General features: G+C 44.9%; 1 protein-coding gene across 3 annotated transcripts in view; it reads left to right on the top strand.

Moving 5' to 3' along the window:
• LOC147905085 (ankyrin repeat family protein) overlaps window positions 1-16,575 on the top strand; it is a 36,855-nt gene extending 20,280 nt beyond the window's left edge. The window contains exons 2-4 of one of the 3 annotated variants that reach the window (XM_087396745.1): window positions 15,460-15,855; window positions 15,965-16,048; window positions 16,156-16,575. In XM_087396745.1, coding sequence (XP_087252871.1) covers window positions 15,460-15,855; window positions 15,965-16,048; window positions 16,156-16,190 — 515 coding nt within the window. In that variant the 3' untranslated portion in view covers window positions 16,191-16,575. Of the gene's footprint in view, window positions 1-15,459; window positions 15,856-15,964 lie in introns of all 3 variants that reach the window. The other 2 variants (XM_087396737.1, XM_087396731.1) reach the window with 2 other exon arrangements.
• Window positions 16,576-27,600: the final 11,025 nt, after the last annotated feature.

Raw genomic sequence — 27,600 nt, 5'->3', positions numbered from 1 at the left:
TCAACTACAACTACATAGTGGGCCAGATCAATCAATCTATCCAGGCGTTGGGACGAAACCGAAGCCTGGTATAGTGATGGCTCTCTAATGGGCTGCAAAGATGTCTCGTATGTGTGTTTGTCGAGCTGTCTCGTGCTACGGTGGGGGACGCGGTCTCCTCGCTCTCTGGACTCTTTGGGCTATGTCTAGAGTGAACCCTTGTCTATATCGGTCTCCCCTGAGGAAAGCTGTGATAGGTTGGACCTCAATACAGTGTACGCTGGGGGCTCTCTGTGCGCATGTGGTCTCTACGCCCCTCTCTCAGTGGTATTGTGCCGGCTGCTCATCCAAACTGCTCTCATATTGGCTAGCTCCTCCTCCTCCACTCCATTGTGTCCGGGGGCGACTCAAATGTATAGAAGTTTGTGATGTGTCGCTGTGCCCGGTCACCCTCTATGTCTTGCTGCGCTCTGATCTGTCGCTGAAGCGTCTCCCTGTGTCGATGCATCTCCATCAGATAAAGCCTGATATAGACCTGGTCATGGAAATGGATCAGTCGTGACAAAGGACCGAAGCCACTCCCCTCTAGGTAGAGACAGTGGTAGCATCTCCGAATCTCGTAGTGGGCTGGGCAAACACAAAGAAAATGCTTCTCTGTCTCAACCGCCCCCAACGTACATAGCGTGCAGACCCGCTGCTCTCCCTGTCTCGATCCTCAGCTGATGGGACGAGGCCCGCATCTGACCAATGGCAATCCTCAGTGCATGGGTAGACTCCTCTGTCCTCGAGATACTGGGGTCTGATGATGAATCCCCCCTCTGATACTCTCAGGAAGTGGTCGCAATAAAATTGGTTCTTGGCGGGGAGCTCTTGGTCCTCCCCCATGTCCGGGAGGTGTGAAGCTGGAGGAGGTCTAACCGTATGATACGGTTGATCTCATCTCGCGGGATCGACTCAAGAGGTGCATCCATGCTGTACTGAAAGGGGGGAAGCTTGTCCATCTAGATATTGTGCTTGGCAAGCCATGTGGATATGCGTGCATACCATGTGTTTGCCCCGCTCTCTGCGAGTCATCCGGATGACTCTAGGGCCAGCCTCGGAAGTCTCCAGTGGAGTAAGTCCCAAACTCTGTGGATGAAAGTCACGGTCTGAAAGATGGCATCAACCTGGAGAGGTGTCATGGCGAACTCTGCCTATACTATCTTATGTGGAATTGAGAGCTTACATCGGATAATCTTGGATCTCATCGTCACCTGTAGCTGCTCGAAGCTCCTCCAGTCTGTTCTCAGAAGATCGCATCCCCAAAAAGGTGTTGCATACATGACAATCGGTCGCACCAGTGTGTCAAAAAGCCATCCCTCCGTCGATGGATCCTGGAAGTGCACTTGGAAACACTCTCGCTCTAGTCTAGCCAAAGCACTACGCCCTCGTGTGAGCCGTGCCTGGCTTGCATGTTTCATCATGAAGATGGGTGCTCCCAAATATTTGTACGATTGCACTATCTCCACTGGCTCACCACGATAGGTGAAACTAAGTCGGCGAGTCACTGCTCATGAGGTGTTGAAGATCATAACCTTAGTTTTCCCAAGGTTGACCGTCAGGTCTGTCTCTTTGCAAAACACCTCTAATGCCTCTAGATCTATCTGCAGCCCCTCCACCGAAGAGGATATAAGGACTATATCATCAACATATAACAATATCTATACGAGGAGATCACCTAGTAATGAACCCTCACTCCCTAGGCGATCTATGAAAGATGTGATCTCATCAATGTAGAGTCCAAAGAGAGTCGGTGAGAGAGGGCAGCCCTGCTTCACCCCAATGGTGCTCTTGACCCAATCCGATAGACCGCCTAGAGCACGGACCCTACCTCTGATTGACTCATATAAGCTCATCACACCCTAAATCAGCATCTCTGGGATCTGCATTCCCTGTAGTCTCTTGATCATGCGGGATCGTGGAACAGTGTCGAAGGCCTTTCGAAAGTCTACGAAGCATGTGGACTCTCTGATGCTTGAACCTCGCCTCCTCAGTGATAGTCCTCAGAGTGAAAATGTGGTCTAGACTAGAGTGCTGCCTCCTGAATCCTGCCTGCCCTAGCGCTCGCTGCCCCCGTGCCTCTGTATGATTGTTGATCTCTCTCTCTAGTACCGATCCACAGATCTTGGCCAGTGTGTGGCCAATGATGAGGGTGCGATAGTTCTCGGTGTCCATGAGGTCTCCTGCTTTGTGTATCGGTACGATAGTGGTGGTGCTCCATGCGGGTGGGAACCCATGACAAACTGCAAGGTTAAACATATGTGCAAGGATCGGTGCTAGAACCTCTTGCCCATGTGCGAAGTGCTCTGTCTGAAGGCCCTCGTGATCCTGTGCTTTCCGGTTGTGGAGCTGGCGAAGTGCAGCCCGCACATTTTGCGTAGTGAATAGATGACAAGTAGTGGGCCTGGGCATAGAGGACATGTCTGGCGGTGTCTGCCTTGGGACATCATATAGGGAGCATGCATAAGTGTGCCACTTGCCGGGATCAGTGATGGGGATGGGTGGCTTTCCCTCCAAAAGGAAGCCCCACCCAGTGGTCGGGTCTCCCCCGCAAAATAATCTCTTCCATCATGTGTGTGAGAAAGGCTCGTCTCTTGCGGCGCGTCAACCGCCGAAAGATCATGTGTGCCTCGTGTGGCATCAATTGATCCAAGGCTCGCTCCCGTGTGAGGTGGGCTCGCATCTCTCTGCACTCATCATCAAACGAGGGGTTTTGAGGCATCTTCCCATCTCGTACCCGTGAAGATCGGGTTGTAGGAAAGGATCTGGTGGCAGCATCCTGTATCACTGTGACAAGGGTGGCTGAGACATGGGCGAGGTCTAAATCACCCTCCAATAAGGCCGGATGCTCTCTGGCTAAGTGACACACATACACTGGATCAAGGGCACAGTCAAAGTGGATCTGGCTATGGGTAGTGGTAGGAACTCTCCCTGTGACTGGTGTAGTAGCAAGAACATCGAAGGCTAGATATGAGTGGTCGGTTCCAAGTGGTGGGGGGGGGGGTACAGTGAGGTCATGTATCCGTGAGACAAAAGCTAATGGACCCAATAGGTAGCATCCTGTATCATTGTGACAAGGGTGGCTGAGACGTGGGCGAGGTCTAAATCACCCTCCAATAAGGCTGGAAGCTCTGTGGCTAAGTGACACACATACACTGGATCAAGGGCACGATCAAAGTGGATCTGGGTATGGGTAGTGGTAGGAACTCTCCCTGTGATTGGTGTAGTAGCAAGAACATCAAAGGCCAGATATGAGTGGTCGGTTCCAAGTGGGGGGGGGGGGGTACAGTGAGGTCATGTATCCGTGAGACAAAAGCCAATGGACCCAATAGGTAGTCCACTGTGCTAGTCCCGCCTCCATGTAGGAAGCATGTGAATCCCTCAGATGATGGCCATCTCTGAAGGCCATTGTAGATGAATCTCTGAAGGCCATTGTAGATGATGAGGTCGTGGACAGCTCCCAACTCAAGCAGGTGTCGCCCGTATGCTGTCACATGTGAAGTATCTGCAGAAAGTCTCCGAATCCCAAGTTCTGCTACATCTAACTCTGGCATCATGTGGGGGTCTCTCTCATATGTGAAGTCAAGTAGGCCCACTTGCCTATCCCTCGTCCTTGCATTGAAATCGCCCCGAAGGAGGGTGTCTCCCTGTCTGGAGAACTCTATGATATCATCATGTATCCTCTCATAAGGACTGTGCCCCTCTGTAGTGACATCATGAGCATATGATGACGTGTGTGGAGGGAAATAGCATACCTCAATGACGATCAGTCGGGCATCTAGTAGATGTACTCGTATCCACATGTGACGTACATGTTCCTCTCTTCGTACTGAAAGACCTGAAAGGGGAAGAAGAGTAAGAGGGAGAGAGTGTGAGAGAGAGAAGACACAAGTGTGCGGGTGTGAAGTGATGAGCCACACCACAAACTCATTAGTTTTATTAGGATTAGGTTTTACCCTATGACTGTCTTAAGACAGTCATAGATGTCTTATCTTTAATAAAAGGGTGGCAATGTGCCTTTACCCCAACAACCTCCCACCTAAAGGCCAATGTGCCTAAAGGGGAGAAAAGAATAAAAGTTACAGCAATATACAGTTACTGTATGCAAGACCATAAAATAAGAATGGTCTCATCCTAATCCCATGATGTGGCGGCAATGTGCAAACCGCTCTGTAGGCAAGCTCTTAGTGAGCAAATCTGCAGGATTATCATCAGTATGCACCTTCACAAGCTCAAGTCGCTTGTCTTCCAGTACCTCCCTGATGAAATGATATTTCACATCTATGTGCTTGGTCTTCTGATGAAAGACGGATTCTTTGCCAACATGATAGCACTCTGACTATCAGAATGCAAAACTGGCATATCTCCTGTAATGCCCAAGTCTCCCACCAGCCGAGTAAGCCATATTGCTTCCTTGCAAGCCTCAGTGGCTGCAACATATTCAGCTTCAGTAGTTGACAGTGCAATGCATTTCTGCAACCGAGACACCCATGATATAGCACCTCCTGCAAATGTGAAAATATAACCGGTAGTAGACTTCCTGTTATCTGCATTCCCTGCATAGTCTGAATCTGTAAAACCATGCACCAATGCATCCTGCCTACCATAGCATATGCACAAGTCTTTGGTACCCTTGAGATATCTCAAGACACCTTTCACTGCTTCCCAGTGCCGCTTGCCTGGATTTGCCATATACCTGCTGATGACTCCCACCGCAAAAGCAATATCCGGACGAGTGGCAACCATGGCATACATCAAAGATCCAACTGCAGATGCATACGGAACCTTGGCCATTTCAGCCTTATCATCATCTGATCTGGAAACGTGGAGGCAACGGGGTACTAATAGACTTCCCCCCCTCCATTTTAAACCACTGCAGTACTTTGTCAATGTACTCCTTCTGTGACAGAAACAAAAGTCCCTTGGACCTGTCACAAGTAATCCGCATGCCAAGAATATGATTTGCATCACCCAAGTCTTTCATGTCAAAAGACTTATGCAGTTGTTTCTTCAAAGCACTAATCTCATGCTGAGATTTACTGGCAATAAGCATGTCATCCACATATAGAATGAGTAGCATCAAATTGCCATCCTTTGCCCGTTTGGTGGACAAGCAATGATTGGTCTCACACCTATGATACCCTTGGGACTGCATGAAGGCATCAAACTTCTTGTACCATTCTCTTGGCGCCTGCTTGAGTCCATACAAGCTCCTCTTGAGCTTACACACAAGCTGCTCTTTCCCTTTAACAGCATATCCCTCTGGCTGACTCATATAGATCTCATCATGGAGATCTCCGTGAAGAAAGGCTGTCTTCACATCCATCTGACATAAATCCATGTCGTCATGAGCAACAAGAGCTAACACTGCTCTCAAAGTAGTCATCTTGACTACAGGGGAAAAGATCTCATCAAAGTCAATGTCCTTCTCCTGCTTAAATCCCTTGGCAACCAATCTGGCCTTATACCTCGGTAAAGCATTTGAGTCCACTTTGACTTTGTAAACCCACTTGCATGGCAAAACCTTTCTGCCTGCAGGTAGTTGCACCAAGTCCCATGTATCATTTTGAAGTAAGGAGTCCATTTCTGACTGCATGGCTTTCTCCCACTTCTTTTTCTCTGTTCTTCCCATAGCTTCCTTGAAGCTGGAAGGCTCACCACAATCTGTCAGCATGATAAAATCAGCCACATTATTGGCTCCTGGAACAAACCTGGCAGGAGGCCGTTGTACACGGGTGCTCCTCCTAACAAAATGTTCCGGATTAGGCTGCTGTCCAGCCTGTTCGTCATGCATGACGGGTGGCTGTACCACCATATCTGGCTGTTCTACAGCCCCATCTGCTGGCATATCCAGTGGTGCATCATTGGCAAAATTATCTGGCTGATTTTCAGCCTGTATACCCTCTTGAACAGGGTTATCTGCAGCAGCCTGCTGCTGCATATAAATGGGCATTCTTTGCTGTCCAACATCATCATAAATAACCCTCCTGTATTCCACAGGTTGCACGGGTTCCTTGTGTACACTATCCTCTTTAAAGATGACATTATTGCTGCGTATAATCTTCCGTTTAACGGGATCCCATAACCTGTACCCCATTTCACCTTTGTCACCATAACCCATAAAGATGCATCTGATAGACTTTGGCTCCAGTTTGGTGCGCAGTTCTTTGCGTACATGAGCAAAGCACTCGCAGCCAAATACACGTAAGTGCTTATATGAAGGTGGCTTGCCAGACCACACCTCCTCTGGCACTTTCAACTCCAAAGCCTTGTTTGGCGACCTGTTAATAATGTGAACTGCTGTTTGCACGGCTTCTGCCCAAAAGCCATGGGGTAATGCAGCATAAGACAACATACATCGAACCTTCTCCTGAATAGTTCGATTCATCCGCTCACTTGCACCATTTTGAGATGCATTATGAGGGGCTGTGAGTTCCTGTTTGATGCCCTTAGCTGGACAAAAGCATGTGACACATACTCACCCCCATTATCGGATCTGAGGCATTTCAGCCTGCGACCTGTCCGATTCTCAACCTGAGCGACAAACTTCTTGAAAGCATCTAAGGCATCGCCCTTATGCTTCAAGAAATAGACCCACACTTTGCGTGTGGCATCATCAATGAAAGTAATAAAATATTTTGCACCCCCTAGTGATAACTGTGGCATCTCACACAAATCAGTGTGCACTAGATCAAGTGGTGCTCTATTCTGGGGAGTTCTCCTCTTATGAGGAGTCACAGAATGCTTGCCAAATATACAATGATCACAAGTAGGCAAATCTGAAAAAGAAAGAGGCGGCAGATAACCCAAACGTGACAGTTCTTGCATTCCTTTAACAGACATGTGTCCCAACCGGCTATGCCACAATGAAACCTTTGGCAGCTCGGTTATGGCAACAACATGATTACCCACACTGGAAACATACAGAGGGTACAAGGTATCACTCTTAAAACCCTCAGCCACTACAGCCTGGCGATCAGTAATCACCCATTTGGAATCCCCAAATGTGGTGTGGTAACCACTGTCATCCAATAAGCCAGTGCTAATCAGATTTTTCTTGATTTGCGGCACATGGCGGACACCATCAAGCATGAATATGCGTCCATCAGGAAATACTATCTGTATACTGCCAATCCCTGCAATCTGACATGCATAGTTGTTCCCAAGATGAACAACTCCATGAGTACCTGTGTAGGAAGTAAACCACTCCCTATGAGGAGTAACATGAAAAGAAGCACCTGAATCCAAGAGCCAGGTGTGCATGTCATGGCCATCAATAACCAAAGTATGTGCTATTACAACAGAAGAGCATAAAACATCATGTATGTCACTGTCACTGTCCTCTGCTGCAACATTCACTGCATCCAAGTCATCTGCCTTGGCCTTTCCTTTGCCTTTGCTTCCATTGCCTGCATCCTTTGTTTCAGCCTTCTTGGCTTTCTGATCCCGTATGAACTTGAAGCACTTAGACTTCACATGTCCCTTCTTGCCACAATAAAAGCATTCAATATCCTTTTTGCCACGGGACTGACTGCGGGATTCGGACTTACTAGCAGATCTCCCCTTCTGCTGAGTCCTGCCTCTATCCTGTACCTGCAAGGCATTTGAAGACTTGCTGCTCGCATTATTCTTCCTGCTCATCTCCTCCATAAGGAGAGAGCTCTCTACATCAGCATAAATAAGAGTGACATTCGAATTTGACAGGGTGGTCTTGAAAGTGTCCCAACTCTCAAGGAGGGTACACAGCAAGAAAGTAGCCTTGAACTCCTCATCAAGATTCAATCCCTGTGCAATCAGCTGTGTAAAGATGGCATTGAACTCACTCAAGTGTGAGGTCATAGCTGTACCTTCCTTCATGCGAAGATCAACCAGCTTCTTCAACCAATAAACCTTACTGGCTGAGCTCTTTTGGGCATACAATTCTTCTAGCCTTTGCCATAGACCATAAGAGGTCTTTTCAGCCTGAACATTGAACACAAGAGTGTCAGAAATAGTGAGCATGATAGCTGCCCTTGCGGACAAATCAAGCTCTTCCCAGTCATCAGCTGCCATGTCAGATGGCTTGACACCCTTCACCCTTATGGGCTTAGAAATCTTCTTTAACAGAAGTACATTCAAGCACTGTTCTGCCCATAATGCATAATTGTGTGCTCCTTCCAGTTTCTTTATGTTCAGAATTGAAGATTCACTTCCACCTGATGCCATATCAGATAAGGAAAGTATCTGACTCCCTGGAAGAAAAAAAAGACTGAATAATAATTCTGATTTCTCAGAAAAAAAAAACCTGCTCTATCAAGAGCCAGGAGCACTCACAATAGTGCTGTTTTTTACTGTCAGAAAATCTGCAGCAAAACAGAAAATTCCCCCAGTTACTGTACCTTCTGAAACACTGTACCGTGCTCAAATAGGCATAAAAAACAGTAATTTCAGACTGCTGCAGCTGCTCAACAAGTGCTTAACAGTGCATAATCAGCTGACAAAGCACAAACACTGCTGTAAACACTGCTGTACTGGCTGTACTGATCACTTCTCCCACCTCAGATGAGGTATTGCACTGAGTTAATATGCATAAACCACTTGGCAAACACCCAAAAAAAAAAAATGACACTTCAGCCTGTCACAAAACCTGCAACAGAAAATGGGATAAATCCCAAGCGATCACCCTTCTGAGGGGATAAGATGCATCTGAAGATCTTTGTCGGTAACCCAAGTGCTATCAAATAAAATCTGGGCAAAAGCCCCTTGATCTGACACCTGAACCAAGTGAAGAACACCTCAACACTGAGGTAGCATGCAATGTGAAAATCTCTCTGACAAAATCAACCAACAGTGTAATGCATATACTGTCCTGTGTAGAAATGACATACACAGATCCCAACGTACAAACACTCAATGATGAACCTTTTGAGCACTGTCAACGATGGACAGTTAGGGACCGAGTAAACTCGATGCGCCCTGGCCAGGCGTGGCTCAACTGAGGTTCTTAGAGTGTTGCACAAGAAATGTGACCTGCAAGAAAATGTCACCTCGACACTGTGGAAATCGAGGCAAATGTGTGCTCTGTGGCACCACACTACCTCAAGGCATACAAAGCATCAACTGCCAGGCAAAAGCCCTATGATCTGCTCACCCGGAAACTGAGATTCAAGCCCACTAAAAGCATAAAAGTCCTCTACAAAATCAAGGCATTTCCTTCACGAAAACAGACAACTGTGCAATCAACCACACACTGTGGTTCTCTTCACCTCAAGCACGAGGTAAATGAAGGTACTTGCTGTACTTTCAAGAAAACACAGTTCTGTGAACTGAAAAATGATCCTGAATCAAGAGCAGAGAGCTCTTTCTCCTTCTTTTCTTCCCACAAAAAAAAAATTCTGCCTGCTGTACTTGATGTACCTTCGCACGTGTGCAGAATCCCAGAAGAGAGAAGACAAAAAAATAATTTCGACGGTCTCCCTGATGCAGCTCCCTGTACCTGCGGAGTGTAGATCCGTACGGATGTACGGCTCCTGTACGGAGTCCGTACAGCAGGTACGGATGTCCGTACCTGAGCGCGCACCTGAGCGCGCGCTGCGCACTCTGGTTCCGCGCAGCCTGGTGCTGTGCACAGGCTGCTCCTGCGCAGGCTAGCAGCTAGCAGCTGCTGCCCTGCTCTACGCCCGCGCCCGCGCCCGCGCCGTGCCCTGCTCTACGCCCGCGCCCGCGTCGTGCCCTGATCTATGCCCGCGCCCGAGCCTGCGCCCGCGCTCGCGATGCAATGCCGTCGCTGCCTGTAGATCTGCGACGCTCGTCCGTACGGATGTACGGACGACGTACGTCCGTACGGCGCTGTCACTTGCTGACCTGCGCTGACGCCTGCTGGCCCGTTGGCCCTTGCAGAGGCTAGGTAGAGGTCGAGGGGTGTGGGTAGGCAAGGGTAGAGGGAGAGGTGGCTCTGATACCAGTTGAAAGACCTGAAAGGGGAAGAAGAGTAAGAGGGAGAGAGTGTGAGAGAGAGAAGACACAAGTGTGCGGGTGTGAAGTGATGAGCCACACCACAAACTCATTAGTTTTATTAGGATTAGGTTTTACCCTATGACTGTCTTAAGACAGTCATAGATGTCTTATCTTTAATAAAAGGGTGGCAATGTGCCTTTACCCCAACACGTACCACAGATATGAGTGGTCTCAAGTGTGTTTTGAAAAGGACAGCTACACCTCCAAAGCCTCGTACTCCACTCTCTCTCCTCGGTTCTCTCCTATGAGTAGACTCCCAAATGTACCCTGTCACTTTGGGCAGCCCTCTCTGGGCTCTCATGTGTCTCAGTGTAGAATACGATGTCTCTGCCTGTGTATGTCTCCGAGAAGCCACCTGGGTCGGATCAAAGTGTACCATGACAGTTCCATACAGCCATACTCAGCTTGTTTTATGCACTCCCCTCCCGGCTCTGACATCGTCATAGTTCCCCCTCTTCCTTCTCCCCTTCTCCCTTATTCCCTCAGTCAACTCTTTCTCGAATAATCACTTTGCCATCCATGTAGGCAGCCCATTTCCCTGCTTCCCTTGCTGCCATGACCTGTGTCATGCCTTCTCTTCTATGTTCCTGCTGTAGAAGGGTGAGGTCATCATCCAAGTAGATCTTGGTCCCCTTCAAGGATGCTCGCATGCTCATAAGGTTGGACCTATCAATTGCAGTCTGGAGTTTCAGTACTAACGGTCTTGTTTGTATCTCCGTCTTCCCGACCCTCCAAGCTGCCTCACATGTGAGGTTGACTCCCATCTTGGCAAATAGGGCTTGAGCATCTGCCATTGGGGTGTCTCCCACTGTGAAACCTCTAACTAGAACATTCATTGCTTTACTGGCCCGTCTCTTCTCTTCCTCTAGTGTCTCAGAAATGAGTTCTTTTTTGGGAGCTGCTGATCCCCTTTTAACAACTTCTGTCCATTCAAGCATCCTTCTTTCCCCTTGTTGAGCTGTTGTGCAAACTCAGCATGCTTACCATTCATGGTAGTCTGCATGGCCTCCATCTCTTTCTTAAGAGCTGCATTTTCTGCTTTGAGCTCATCCATAACTTTGCAGCCACCATCTGATGTTATGAGAGAGAGAGAGAGAGAGAGAGAGAGTAGGCAGCAAGTAGGAGGGAGGAGAGTAGAAAGGATTAGATGTCACATCTACAAGAATGGAGGGCTTGGACTTACATAGTCCCCTCCATTGTCCCCTCTAACCCTTACTAAAGTAGGAGGAAGGAGAGTAGAAAAGGCTAGATGTCACATCTAAAAGAGTGAAGGGCTTGGACTTATATAGCCCCCTCCATTATCCCCTCTAACCCTCACTAAAGTACCCCTAAATTAACCCCTTTTTCCCCATCATTACATTTTCAAAGCGGGTGCACATGAAACCCCTATGTTTCTAGAAGACCCCATACTAATTTTAGCCTATTGCTAATGTTTTAACCCCTTCCCCATGCATAAATCCTTTTTGTCCCTTTGATCCTTTTCCAAATTACTAACCTTTCTCCCCCTTGTCCTAGTCGTCTTGGACCCCAATCATCAAAGACCTTGATCTAAATTCCCTTCCATTATCCCCTCTAACCCTCACTAAGTACCCCTAAGTTAACCCCTTTTTCCCCTTCATTACATTTTCAAAGCGGGTGCACATGAAACTCCCATGTAGCCTGTTGGACCTCATACTAATTGTAGCCTGTTGCTAATGTTTTAACCCCTTCCCCATGCATAAACCCTTTTTGTTTCTTTGATCCTTTTCTAAATTACTAACCTTTCTTTGCCTCCCTATCCTACTCGTCTTGGACCCCAGTCATCAAAGACCTTGATCTAAATCCTTGACCAACCCTCATAACATATCAACACAATTAAGTATTACATTTATGCACATAATTACTGCTCTTTCTAAGGATCTTCTCTAACTGACCCATCTGAGGTCATGCCACATTTTGATTGGAAGGTAACATTCCATAGGGTGTATTTGCTGTTTATTACTGTCTGCCAATAGGTTGAGATACAACAGTTGTCCCTTTTTGTAGGCAGATTGCTCCTCTTCTACCTCTCTCTAACTGATGCTCAAGGCCCTGCTGTTGGTCCTCCTAGATTTGCTGCAGGATGAAGGCTAGAGATGATCCTGCTGCAAGAGCTGATGCAGAAATGAGGTGGGGGGGCTCCTTATATAGGTTTTAGGGCAAACTCCTTCCACTGACAGAGGCTGTAAATTCACAGACTACTGAGTCTGTGAATCCATAGACTAGCGTGGGAGGCCTATAAATAGCCCCCTTTTGGCTGGTCTTTTACTCTGTCTTTTGCTACTGCTTTTGCCTTGTCCTAGAGCCTGTTCTGGCTGCTCCTGGGCTTCGTGGCTGCCATGTAGATAGTCATCGTCATAGGGCTGGTAGATGACCATGACACTTCTTTGTCCCTTGTGCATCAACCTTTCCTATGTCTTTCCACCTTGTGACAACCTGCTAGTTGTCGAACTCGCCCTTTATCTTTGCTTAGTCAAAGCAATCATAAAAGCAGGTTTCAATTAAGGTATGGACCATAAAGAATATGTGAGAGTATATTGACAGGTAGTGACCGGGATGTTGCCAATCCCATTATTGAGCAACTCCTTCTATCCCTGACTGTCGCTGTCAAGCTTGAATATGATGGATCCAATGATTCAAACCACTTAATTTTGTTGGACATGTTCTCCATTCTTTACAGTCCACTCTTCTTCCCCACATGGCTGAAACCCATACGGTTGAATACTGACGACAGTGATCAACCATGAAGAGCTCTTTGGTGATAGCTAGTCCTGCATGATTTGACTTTGGCTCCTCTGCGGGCTTGCTTTCAATTGAGAGAGAGAGAGAGAGAGAGAGTCTATTAACGTCCACGGAAGACCAAGAGGTCTATGGGACAACATGAAAACCAACTAGAACATCAGCTTAGGGAGGGTAGCTCCCAGGGAGTGCATAAAGCAACTCCAATTATTTAGAGTACCTACATAATGACTTGGAAAAACATAATCGGCCATACATACGTTTAAGACTGAGAATCTTTTGGCTTGGATTTAAACTCTTTAATGAGTGCTATGCCCTCACGGTACACTGCCCATTTTCCATCATTCCTAGCAGCCTTGACCTTAGCTAATTCCGTTGCCTTATTTTTCAATTGAGCTCATGTAAGTTTCCATATCTTAGTTCCTTTCAACTTGTAGGATTGTCGAAGAAGCCGTGAGTTTAGTGTAATGATAGCATGACCTTTAGACTGTAAGATACGAGTTGCTCTTGGTTCATCATCATCATCAAGAGCATCATCCTTATCAACCATCCGATCTATATGATGCATGGCTGCTTTGACATGTGCTAAGGTGTCGCTGAAAGAGTCCTCTTTGTACCATCCTTTTGGGAGTCCCCCTATTCTAATCTTCAAAGCATTATCACACCTAGCTGCATGTTCTTTAATCTCTTCCTAAATATCAACCGTATTAACCTTTGCATCAAACTCCACAATCACTTCTTTCTTTGTGGTCTGTACTTCAGTGTGAACTAGATCTTTGACTGTGGAGGGGGGGAAGCCTTGCAAGATTTTACAACCTCATTGATGACTGTCTGCTTGCCAGGTCCTTCTAGAACCTGAATTCTAGCTATTGCATCTACCAGTTGCATCTTTAACTCTCTTACCTGCCTTGTAGATAAAAAATCTCCTCATGGTGTCCAATGATGGGTCGGTCCAGACCTCCTCGTAGGTATGGATGTGCATACGGAGAGGGTGTCATAGCTACAACAGTGGCGTATCGGATTCTGTTGCCTGAGGTGGTTGGGTTTGAGAGGGGAGACTTCGAGGAGAGGCTCTGTTGCCTGAGGTGGTTGGGTTTGAGAGGGGAGACTTCGAGGAGAGGCTTGGCCATTCCATGCTGGCCATGTCTGCTGCTACCCCTTGGCTGAGCTAACCCGCTTGCTGGGTTGGGGGTTCAGCCCAGCTAGGGGTTAACCCTGGGTTGGGTTAACCTCTATTGAGATTAGGTTGGGTCATAGTTAACCTAGGTTAGGTTAAGTTAGGGTTTTTTGAGGGGGGTGGTTGTCGATGAAGTTGGAAGGGGGGTCTAGTGTCTTGGTTGCTATCAGAGATGCTGGCTGCTCCTGTCAGTGGCTATTGCTAGCGAGAGGGCTAGCGGCTAGGGCTTGTGAGAGAGAGAGAGAGTAGTCAGCTCATGCCCCAAATGAACGGTTGAACTTGAACGCAAACCTAGGTGAGTCTTGGTTATTACCTCGGATGTTCCACATCGCATGAGATCAGTCCTTTGCATCCCAATGCTGGATAATGATGCACTTGATCCTCATGAAGTGACAACTTTGACCAGCTCATGTCTTCAAAGCAATCAACGTGGCTCTAATTCCTTGTTAGAAATCACCATGAGTCATGTGCTTGACAACCACAATGAAAGCATATGCTCAACCATGAGTCATGTGTTCAACCAAAAGCGTAAGTGAGAGGCCACAAGAATAGGTCAACAAGAAGACTGTTCATGTGGACAAGAGAGACTTGCGAGAGATGCTCAGTTAGGTTGCATTTAGGTAGCCTACCGTGATAACAAGATCGTCAAGTACAAGCCTCAAGGCACAAGTATAGCACTCCAAGGTGCAGCTGACTACTCCTAACTTTATATATCTTGAAAGAATACCTGTTAAGTATATTTAAATGTTTGTGGTTTTGTTAAAACAACAAAATTACATAATATTTTAAGTTTCAACATGCTAGAAAATTGCTAAAAGATTCAAGCATTGGTGATTATGAGAAAAGTCACGTGTAATTTCGTATTTTTTGAAGAATGATCAAAATAATGCATTTTTTAAAATTCATAATAATAATTTGTTCAAAATTTGGACCACTACACACACACAGACACACACATATTTCATAGTGATACCGTTTGCAGTACTTTTTGAAAAGTTATTAAAAACCTCTCTAGTTATAACCAAAAGAAGGAAATATTCCATTTGTTTCTCGTCTGTGCGCAATGTTACCCACTTCATATGCGATAGTGTTACTCCCTAACTCCCTCTTCTGTCAATTAACATTATAGGAGGAAGGGAGGTTGAGAAAGAAGATTGAGAGGAACATGTTAAAATTGTGGACAAAGGGGGATATTCAATAGGCTGTCCAAAGCAGCCAGCCCGGGTTATACTTTCCTATACCGTTACCAGGCTGTATGTGATACTTTTGTCTCCTTGTATCGCTCCATATTGTCTCAAAAGAAGGTTTCTTATTCAGCTTGTGGAAAGAGAGACTGTATGTGATACTTTTCTATGATGACGAACTGTTACTAGGCCGGAGAGCTTTTCCCAAGGAGCATAAATGAACGCCTTTCCTTTGAAATGCCCCAATTTGCACTAACTTTACTGAAATATGTCCATTCCCACAGTTTTTCTTGCTTCAGGTATTAATACGTTGGATTGCAAACACAGGTGTGCAATCTGAGCTGATTTTTGGGGCTTTGGACAAGTACAGTCCAAAAACGAATTCTGTAAATCTAGCTTATCTTGAAGAGCGTGTCAGCTTCAGTGAGGATAGACTCCTAGATGAAGAAAGCAAAGCCATCATGATGGCCTGGGAAAAGCCTTTAATGGAGGCACATGCAAAGGCTGTATGCCCGGGCGGTGGAGACATTTTGAATATTGGTTTTGGAATGGGCCTCATCGACACTGCAATCCAAAGCTACCAACCTGCATCTCACACTATTGTGGAGGCACACCCAGATGTTTATGCCAGAATGATTACCACAGGATGGGCAGGTAGACCAAATGTTCACATTATTTTTGGCCGGTGGCAGGATGTTCTGCCAATGTTGGGGAGTTATGATGGTAAAGTCCACCATTCCTAAGTTAAGTGCAGGTGGCTGTTTTCAATTTGCAAACTCCCTTCTCTGTTTGGACTCTGGCTTGATATTTTTCACTCTTGAATGTCTTGCAGGGATCTTTTTTGACACTTATGGTGAATACTATGAAGATTTAAAAGAGTTTCATAATTACCTACCCAAGTTGCTGAGACCGGGTGGTATATATTCATTTTTCAATGGCTTTTGTGCTGACAATGCTTTTTTCCATGTTGTCTATTGTGAACTAGTTTCCTTGGTTCTTAAACAAATGGGTTTTTCAGTGCAGTTAATCCCTCTTCCTGTGAAAGACTGCCTAGATGAAAAGGTGTGGGAAGGGGTGAGTCGTAAGTACTGGCAGCTAGACACATACTTTTTACCTGTCTGCCAGGCACAAGAGGGATGAATGCAGATTATGTCTAAAGGGTTTGCTGCAGCCTCTGGGAATTGTAAAATACAACATGTGCAAGTACATAAGATTCTGCTGACTGTTCAGTATTTATGTGACAAGGTTCTTGAATAAAACTGTCTGCACAATGAGCTGTGTTTTAAAAGTGTTGTTTCTTATGAGCTGCATCTGAATCATTCCTTTCCGAGTGCTCTGGCAATTTTGATTCATTTTCGATTCGGCATTGTATATTAGAAAGATACTATTAAGGCTTGGCTGAATGGTTTATGGAATTTTGTAGCACATGGCTAAACGGTTTTTGGAATTGTGGCACAAGTGATGCATGTGCTCACCAACCAGCTACTTTGCTGAGAGTTTTCTTCGAGCCATGCGAGCTGAAATATGGTTTTAATGTTTCATATTCCAGGGGTTTTTTATGAAAATTGTTTCTTGCATTTTAGACGATATGCTCGATTGTACTTTTCATTTTTTTAGATTCTCAAATCATTTTCCCATATTTCTTATTTGATATTGGACAGTAATGCCACTCATGGATAATGAAGCTTGGCAAGCGCATTAATTGATGGTGGAGCAATTGGTCTCAAGCATGCATATTTTTCTACCTTTTCTTAGGGGTCATAAAAAATTGCCTCTATCATCATCTCTATGCCAATGAGAATTTAAGCCACATGTATTAGAAGTGAAGAGGGAGGAGAAGTAATTTCAACTTGAGTTATATAGGCTAGGTAGTGTTTATTGCAAGCCAAGGTGGCTTGGTTCTTCACAGTGGTTCTGATTCAATGAATGATCAATGTTCTCTCTTCTTCATTTCACTTGTTGCATACTTTACTAAGTGACAAGTGTGGGTAATAACTTGGTATTCTCCCATCATCACATGGTTCTTTCCCATTAGCTAGCCCCAACCTCCGACTGTTAATTATTGGCACTTGTTTTGCACCCGAGCACCCCTACCTTAGGATTGCAAGAGCAATCATCTTCATGAAGCACCACACCAAGTTGAAAACTAATCCAAGCATTCCAAGTTAGCAGGGTGAGTGAACACGAGTGTTAACATTTTGGCGATCTTGCTAGGGTGGGTCAAGTGAATTGCGAGTTGACAAGCTATCAAGGTAGGAAATTTAGAGAATCGAGTTAGTAAGCTTAGTGTTAGTGGGAAAAAGGAGAGAGTTAATGATTACCCATGAGTAATTGGGAATCATGCGTTATTATAGGAAGTTTTTTCAAGTAACTCCAAGTGAGTGGCATCAGCTGTTGCTACTGATAGAGTCCTTGAAGATCGGGGTGTGCAACATAGAAAGTTCTTGGATTGTGCTTCGATTAATTTTTGAATTAAGAAATGGATGACGCATGCTCAAAGAGAAGAAGAAGATACGTGGCTAGGCGCGAAGAATATCTAAACCAGAGGCAATGGCTACATCCAACTATGTGAGGCGGAGCAATCGGAGAACCAAGGTTCAATCCCCAAAGGAGACTGGTAGGAGCAACTCTTTAACAAGAGCAATGAGTATGAGAAGAGAGACTCAACTATGCTACATCAGGGGTGGAAGTTGACTACTATGCAGAGCCAGACGATTTGAACATTGATGTTGAGCCGAGGTGTCCCCAGAAGATTGGCGGGGGTAAAGGTTTGTCGTGGTAAATGGAATCCAAGCACTCATCTACGAAGAGTTTGGATTTTGAACGGATAGCCATCTCCTTGATCGAATAATAAAATTAATGCAAAGACCAACTCAGAGAGTGACAAGAATGTCTTCAATGTTACTCGAGTAGTGTACTTGAAAGAGTACATCCAAAAAGGTATGAAGCCAAGAATCCATCTTTATGAAGACAGGCATGCTTCTAATGGACAGAGATGCTGCCACAGATTCGAGGTCAATGAACAACAATTAAGGTAGTTTGTCGGAGTTCCTCTTGCAACATACAGAGGACCTACTCACTTGAAAGGTGTACGTCCGATTATACCCTTGAGGCCCGAGGATAGTACCAAGGGAGTCAAGGGTTTACAATGACATCACAATCAAGGTGACAGGTGGAGAGCGAGAGCGAGTCAGTTATTCCGACACATACTTGGGTTTTGGGGTAGAGAAGTTCAAGTACAACTCCAATATCAAGTTAAAGTTTCAAAATTTCAAAGGCACAGATGATGAAGATCCTTATAGTCACTCATAGAGCTTCCCATGTGTCTACCTATCAATGGCGCAACTACAGATGAAGAGTATATGGAGTATTTTTTATATACCTTAATCAAGAATGCTCAAAGGTGGTTCAATCAATTTATAATTGGGTGTTTCCCTAATTGCTATGCCATGTCAAAAGCTTCTTGCACAGGTTTTGACAAGAAATTAATGAAGAAGATGTAAGAAGAAAGTTGAGTGAACTAAAGCAGAATAAATGCGAGTCTGTTCAAGACTTTGTACTTAGGATGAGATCTCTTATTAATCAATTGAGTATAGTTCTCGATGACAAGCCTATGCGAGCTTAGTTTATCACAGGTTGTACCTAGGTTGATTTGCGTAAGCTAAAGATAGTCAATCTGACCACAATCTATGAGGATTTGCTAAACCGAGCTGTTGCTTTGAAAAAATGTGAAGGTTGAAAAACAAAGTGAAGAAGAAGGATGCAGAGAGTGACACTGAGGAGAATCCAGTCAAGAAGGATAAGCTAAAAACCGAGCTGAAGATAGCTTTAAAAGAATTGGGCATACGAGGTAAACTAGGTAACAATGAGAAGTGGTGTAACAAGTGTTCTAGAGGTGGACATGTGGAAGAGGAATGCAAGACTAAGGATTGCAATACTAGTACCAAGTTTGGCCATGATGACTTAGACTGTTGGTTTAATGGAAAAAATAGACAAGTGTTAGCAAACCAGGTCACAACTGATAACCGAGCACCAAGCGGCAAACCTCCACATCCTGAGTCCATCATGAGCAAAAGGACAAAGGTAAGAATGGTAAAGAGAAGAGTGATTCATCTATTATTAAGTGTTTTTGTTGTGGAGAAAATCATTTACATTTTGATTGTCCAATTTGGGCAGAACACTTAAAATTCTTAAAGAATAACATGGAAAGGAAAGAGGTAGATCCAGAGTGTCGAGCAATTGTAGCTGAATTGCCAAAATCAATTGATGCTCAAGTAATTACTCGGTCAAAATCGGTAGTAACAATAGTCGAAGACACTGACACTTTGAGTAAGGACATCAATTGGGAAGGCACAGAAGGAGTTGGTAGCAAAGATTGCAAGGGAGTTGAAAGGAAAAGCGCCAGCTGTTGAAATGCTCGAGCAGTTCCAGCACTCTATTACCGAGGAAGGAGAATCCTTGAGATCTAGCTCTAAAGAAGCAAAATCCATTATGCCACAGAAACCTAGCGCAAAACTAGCCTGAGCATGGTAAGTGTTCAAGAATATGCAAGTCAGTCTAACTCCATACTGTCATGACTTCTTTGTTCAGCAGGTCAAGGAATCCACTAAGCACCCCAAGGAAGTGCAAACCTTAGCCACAATTCCTGTGATTGATACAACAGTTGTGGATGAAGAAGTTTCATTCATCACTATTAAGATTAAGAACCAGACTATACCAGGTGTAATGGATGGAGGAGCAGGAGTGAATAGTATTTTTGAAGGAATTTCCCAGAGACCGAAGTTCAAGTCATATAAACCATCGCCATTTTGAGTGCGTAGGGCAGATCAACAACTAGTTGATCCTAAGGGTATGCTACAAGATGTGGTCGTCTTGATAAGCAGCATTTATTATACATTTAGTTTTATTATGATCGCTATGGAGTAGCATGCCCACCCAATTTTATTGGGGAGACCTTGGCTGAAAAGTGCAAAAGTACTCCATGATTGGGATACAGAGGAAATGACCATTAAGACAGAAGGTCAAGATGTGTGTATATCAACCAATCCTTGGAATGTTCTGAGTTGTTGTCCCAAGAATCTAGAAGTTAAAGATCCAGTCCTACAAGATGTTGAATTTTGGTTAATAGAGTTACATATCTTGCTTGTGGGTGAAATAGACATTTTTCAAGTAGCTAATGACATCAAATAGAAATTTCACGATGAACAGATTACTAAATAGAAGAATCTTTTTCTAAGCAATTTTATAGAGTACATTGAGGGAGAAAGAGAGATTGTTGAAGTACTGGTAAGAATCACACATCTCGGAAGTGAACAATTAGCTCCAGGACCTACACAAGAGTTGAATATGGGAGCACAAGAGCATCCAGCCATGGTAGTGGTAAGTTCCAACTTGGCTACCGAGCAACTCGGACTGACAAGGGATCTATTTGTTAGGTATAAGGATGTGTTTGCATGGAGTTACAGAGCTTTGCAAGGAGTTCCTCCTGAAGATACCTTTAGTCCAAGATGCTAAGCCAATCCGTCAGCAAAGGTATAGGATGAATCCCAATTATGCGAAGCAAGTCAAGGCTGGATCAACTTCTATAGGCAATTAGCTCTTAAGGCTTGGAAATATGCTTTGATTGGTGGACAACTATATCGATAGTGTGCATATGGGATTCTTCGCTGATGCGTGCTACCTCATGAATGTGCAGTAGTGTTATAGAAAGCTCACTCGGCTCCATCAGTAGGGCACTTTCAAGATGAGTTAACTGCTTGAAAAGTCTTGCAAGTAGGTTTGTGGTGGGAGACATTGTTCAAAGATGCTCAAACCAGATGTACATAGTGCGATATGTGCCAATGTGCTGGACAGTTATTGGCTAAACAATCTATGCCTTTGCAACCCGCCAGGCCCTGGGAAGCCTTTCAACATTGGGGTTTGGATTTTGTTGGGCCCTTTAAACCCACAAAGTTCACGCAAAACAAGTATATACTTGCTGCAACTAGCTATGCTACAAAGTGGGCAGAAGCTAAGGCACTCCGAGATAATTCAGCTTGGAGCACAACTAAATTTGTGTATGCACATATTATATTGTAGTATGGATGTCCTTTTCAGCTTGTCAGTGATCAGGGAGCACATTTTCTCAATGATCCAATGTAAGTACTTAAAAAGGAATTCAAAATTGTGCACACAGTTTCCACTACTTATTATGCTCGTGGTAATGGTGAAGCTGAGTCAACTAACAAAACATTGAAGCTCATTCTCACAAAAACAATACAATCGGCTAAAGGGGAATGGGACATCAAGTTATACTCTACTTTGTGGGCTTACAAAATGGCTTACAAGGTAACAACCAACCTCACACCTTTTCATATGGCTTTTGGCCTGGAATCATTGTTCCCTTAGAATTTGTGGTTCTGAGTCTTCGAGTAGCTATCGAGCATCATTTGGGTGAGCTAGAAATAATCAAGGGACAATTGGATCAGCCAAGCCACCTGCATGAGATACATCTCCGAGCTACCTGGTCACAAACAGTAATACAGCGGAGAAGGAAAGCCTAGCATGATCGACATATTGTGCCTAAGCATTTGAAGAAGGATATGCTTGTATTACACTATACTGCTAAGTTGGGGCCTATTAAAACCAATTTTAAGTTGGGATGGAATGGACCCTATCCGTTAGTGGAAGTTTATAAGAATGGTACAATGCAACTTGTAGATCTGGAAGGTAATGTGTCTTTCGAGTTATCCAATGGAAGTAAAGTTAAGCCATACCAAATAGCGAGTTCTTCATACATAGGGAACTTAGAAGTAAATCACTCAGCTATTGCTGATAATGCCTTGGTGAATTTTTCACAAGCTAGCATGCCAACTAGCTATTTAATTGTGGTGGACCAAGTGCATCGTGTGTCGCCGCGTGGTATGATTAACGTTAAGAGCTTATTAATGCTGAGACATCATGCTAAAGTAAGGGAGATCCATGCAACTACTGATTTGATGGGTACTACAATCGCACATTCTGAATGACTATGGTTGATAAGAAGCTCTAGTTATTAAAACCGATACCAATTGAACATTTAGTATATGCAATTGTTATCATCTTCATCGTCTTGTACAACTACCTCTCAGATACTCTGTGCTCTCTTTCTTTTGCCTCCGTCCATCACTTTGAGCTTCTCTCTCTGTGTCTAGATTTGTCATCTTTGTTGTGATGGCAGATTGTCAAACCCATCAAAAGTGGAAGTGCAACTCTCACATTTCTCCTCCGTACCCCATTGAAGACTTCTCTGATGATGTTCTCACTGGCATTCTTGTAGTGAGTCGCATCCTCAAGTTTTCTCAACTACCCTAGAAGAAAGTCTACGATGAGGAGCTGGTTGAGGAGATCTTGAATTCACATGACAAGAACGATCACAGTCTTGTCATTAATGACACATGCCAGGATTACTTTAGAGCTTCCAAAAAGGGCATTTTGAATGAAGCAACGGTTCGACCCCAAGAAGATGGCAGATGCTAAACGTTGCAATGCATTCTTTGAGGCGGGCAGTTATTCATCTTCATAGGGCTATCTCATCAACAAATCGAAGGATGAAGGCCTTAAGATGACATGTTGATTTTTGTCAGAGTTCATGGGGCTCAAGAAGAGTGTTGGGTATGTGTCCCGCCAGTATGTAGCCCAAGTCATTACGACAGTGGATGACTAGCTCCATGTGGGCTGGTTCACAATTTTTGAAAAGACTTTGGAGAACCAGTTGTGAGTCATCAACAAGGGGCAAACCCATTGCAAGCTCGGCCCCCACCTATGTATGCTTTGTCATAGACATGTTCGAGAGTGTGCTTTGGCCAGGCGCACTACTAGCAGGAGGGGCAGGGACTTTGAGAGTGGGTGGACAAGATGAACAGGAGCAAGCCGAGCAGGATAAGGGGCAATAGCAAGACCAAGATGAGTAGCAGGAAAAGGGAGCAAGAAACAAGGACAGGGAGAAGGTGAGACAAAGGCAAAGACCAATGGCCAGATAACGGCGAGGAACAACAGGAGCAAGAAACATGCAAGGAGCAGTCGGATAGCTAGACAGGCAGACAACAGGAAGAGGAGAAGCCGGAGGGGAACAGTGACAAGGGCACCTTAGAACAAGCTAATGTGGGGGAGATAGCAAGGAACGCACCCCCAAGATCAGGAGGAGTTGGAGGGGAACAACCAACATGGCACCTCCAACAGAGAGGACAATAATGGTAGGGATACAATGGAACGGGAGCCAACCAAGGAGGCCGAGGCCATGCATAAAATTGAGCAACAAGAAACTCAATCAGCACTTGGTCCTCTTACCTTACCCCCACTTCTTGCCCCCCCCTCTAGAGACTTGGTCCAGTAGAGACATTTCCTCTCGACCCACTACTGACTTAAAATGAGTATTAGGACCATGTAGTTAGAGAAAGCCAGTGGCAAGTGCTGAGAGAGAATATGGTTTACGTAGTGTAGTCCCTAGATTATTTGGCCAACCACTAGATCTTTCCCCAAGTGTTGGAACATAACTTATTATTGCAAGCCAAGTATCAGGAGGAGGTGACCAAATTTTTCAAGGAACAAATAGCCAATCTACACCAAGCAGAAGGTGACCTGGCTACCACTGAGTGTAAGTCTCTCCAAGAGCAGCTCGAGACAGTAAGGGCGGTTCTCTTGTAGGTGCACATGCAATTTCAATAGACATACACTGAGCTCCAAACCAACTAGAGAAACTTACAGTGCGAGCTTGAGCATCAGGACCTCACAAACAATGCCCAAGGCACTGTGGTGTCCATTGTTGGAAAAAATGTTAACATGCAGTGGGCTGTACAGAAGTTGCAGCAATAGGTTGCAGCAGGCAACAAGCAGTAGTAGGTAGACCAAGGGTGGATTGAGGTACTAGAGCAGGACAATGCGCACCTAAGGGAGCAGGTCGTGGAAGGGGAGACACTGTAGGAGGAGAATGCACAACTGAAGAGGTACATCAACTCCAACAACTCATCTGCCTCCTCCAAATACCCAGTGAATACCCTAGCAAAATAGATAAACTTACCCCTGCATTTTCATCATTGTTAGAGTCTAGGAGAAGCCACTAGCCACATGTTTACCTCCAACACCTATATTGGAAATCTAAATAAAACATTTGGCATGATATGTGGTGGTACCTAATAATCACATTTTCCTTACATGCATGACAATGAAACACATCACCCGTTTGTTAACCTAACCTGGTTTCCCAATTCATCCCAAGCAAGTATTTTCATTTACATGCCTTTTCAGGCCACATGTTTTTTGTTCCTTGCATTTGTATACCTCGGAGACAACTGCTAGATAAGGATGAAGCCAATGGTCCGATGGGTGGCCACCAACAGTCCACTCCAAAAGAGCAAGCAAGGACCTTGGACCCATGTTCCTTGGCCGAGGGAGGGATTTCGCAGACAAAGGGGCCCAAAGGGGTCATGGCCCAAACATTGTTATTATTACATTCTAGTAAGGAGACCCATATTGAGCAGGCAATACAAACGGACTGCAATTTTGATATAACAGCACAGATACAAGTTTTGGTTGAGGTCGAAGATAAGGAGGTGTAGATCGAGCAGATTGTATATCTCTCTCTATGAGAAGGCCATTCAAGACTTCAACCATTTTGTGGAGGAGCACTCTAAGCGGCAGCACAACATATTCAAAGCCGAGCGAAGGTTGATTCTAACACAGGTTTAGTAGCTACCTAAGCCTACCATGGTCGAGTTACCCATCTATTATGGCAAGCTTTCACGAGAGCTCGAGCACCTAATTAGTAGTCATGTAGCAAAAGCGCAGTCCGTACGTGATAAAATATGCAACCTATGTAAGGAACCGAGGATTAAATGACAGGATGTCATCCAAGTGCAGCGGTACCACATCAATTTTGAAACACTCGGCATCGACTTCCCATTTGAGGAGCTAGTTTTGTTGAAGCTTGGTCCTCGGATTAGCTAGCTGCACTCGACCGACCACTGATAGACATCTTGGATGTCTATCCTTGGCCACCAAGGGGGTTCCATTTTGAACCAGCACATTCCCCTCCTCAACCACCACCTACAGATCAAGACGGGCCTTCTCGATCATCCATCCACCTTGACCGTTCAATCAACAACGGCATTGCTGACCCCACGATTTCAATCCATGAGTATCTGCCTTTGAGTAATGACTAGTCCTTGCCAGTCCATGAGGACATGGGCAAGGACACCCGAGGCAAGATGTTGACTCTGGGTCAGCAGGTCAACTAGTATGCCATCATCGAGCATTGAGCATGGATAGTGGGAGCGATAGTCGAGCAAAGCCTTGCAACAATGGGTGTAGATAATTCCAGAGTATCAACTTATAGACAATTAGCAGCGAGTGCACCGAGTGCATGCTAAAATGGAAGGCAGTTCTTAGGTAGAGAAAAAGTTGTAACAGCAGGCAAAGGAGAGAACAAGAGAGCAATGTGTCGAGTTCTCTTCCTCTGTCCTGATCTGATAGGTTAGGTAGTCTTCATTGCAAGCTGAGGTGGCTTGGTTGTTCACAGTGTTCTGATTCAATGAATGAGCAATGGTCTCTCTTCTTGGTTTCACTTATTGTGTACTTCACTAAGTGTTAAGAGTGGAAATAACTTAGTATTCTCCCGTCATCACATGGTTCTTTTTTGTTAGCTAGCCTTGACCTTCGAGTGTTAATTGTTGGCACCTGTTCTGCACTCGAGCACGCCTACCTTAGGATCGCAAGAGTGAGCATCTTCATGAAGCATAGCACTAGGTTGGGAATTAACCCAGTGTTTTGAGTTAATGCTCATCACGAGCATCAATAGATTGGAATTGAGGGGGAGGATAAGAAGTAATTTTAGGGCATGTATGGGGGAGGAGAAGAAAAACAAGAGAAGAAGTAATTTTTTATATCGTAGTACACAAGATTAGCATTGAGAGAGAGAGAGAGAAAGAGAGAGAGAGAGAGAGAGAGAGAGAGAGAGAGAGAGAGAGAGAGAGAGAGAGAGAGAGAGAGTTTATTAACGTATACAAAAGACCAAACCTAAGGGTGGGTCCATTGAAATGGGCTCCCTGACCCAAGGATGATTCTTGTGATGCGAAATAAAAGTAGTACATCATGCTATCACTATGAGAGAAACCCACAAAGGGGGAGCAAACATCAAGAAGAATTCCCTAGTCCTCTATCAATTGGTCACTTGTCCTTGAGTGGTTGGACTTGTGTATGTTGATTGTGGGACAATATGGCTACATGACTAAGGAGAAACAAGAGGATCTCATCTAACAGTGGCTCAAGATCTGATGCGAGTTGGCATCGAGAGAAAATTAGTGATAGGATGCTACTATTGTTTGGTGTATCTAGGTCCATCCCTCCTCCTCTATAGTCTCCATGATGTGGTCCACTGTCTAACAAGTGATATTAGCACTCCAGTGGTCTATCTTCCCATGTTGAATGGAGAAAACATGTATGTGTCCCTCATGTAAGTGACCACTCAATGTTGAATTTGGTGAATTGTGTCCTTTGGCTCTCTTTGCATTTGATCCTCTATTGTCCTTGGCGTAGGTCACTGGAGAAAAAAAACCATGATCATGCTCTGATTTGACTTGGCCATCCCTCGTTTGCTCTCCTTTGTACTCGTATGAGCTGATCTCTATGCTGCTATGCCTTAATGGCCACCCTCTTTTGATCTAGATGTACTAGGAACTCCCTTAGTGGGCCACAACCACCAATACTGGAAAGACTGTGGTGCCACTTATAGACCTCATGGTATACAAGGCATCTAAAAGCATAGTGATCCCTCTCTCTCAGTCTCTTGGATATCACATAAAGTGTAGATCCATCTCTCGCATGGGATGCCCTCTACTCGTCTTGTCTCAAACATAGCTTGTGTGAAGATACCCAAAACTGATCCATCATGATGTCAATGCATGTGTGAATCTGGAGAACCCCTCCTCTAAGATCCATAATGATCTTTGAAGAAGCTCAGTTTCAGTGAAAGCTTAGTAGGTGATAACCAAATCTTGAATATGTAGAGTTGCAAGAGATCCTCTTTGATGACTTGGTTCATCTCTTGATAGGCAAGCCGAACGGATGGATCCTTGAGGCTATATTGAGATGGTAGCACTATGTCCATTTGTAGCCACATGCCTATGAACCATCTATGTGTTTGAGAATACTAGCCCCTCTGATCCCCCTCCACCTCCACCTCTAATGCCATAGATGATGTCACGGCTAGTGATAGTAGTCCACATTGTTCAACTGTTGTGGTACCAAAGTCCCTGACCCTATGGAGATAAGTGACCAGCTAGAAGACTCCATCATATTGTAGAGGAGTGGCCTGAAACTCTACAAGTATGATCTGATCTGGGACTAGTGGCTTACAAGGGATGATGCGAGCGAGAAGCAAAACTTGAAGTTTCTTTATGCAAGATCAATTTGTTTCCCAAAATAGACTACCATACATCCCTCCTAGGTGGACTA

The sequence above is a fragment of the Dipteris shenzhenensis genome, chromosome 2 (genome assembly GCF_047967505.1).
Source record: "Dipteris shenzhenensis isolate YYH24624 ecotype China chromosome 2, Dip_SZ_1.0, whole genome shotgun sequence".
NCBI lineage: Eukaryota > Viridiplantae > Streptophyta > Polypodiopsida > Gleicheniales > Dipteridaceae > Dipteris > Dipteris shenzhenensis.
This window is presented reverse-complemented; position numbering and strand designations above follow the sequence as displayed.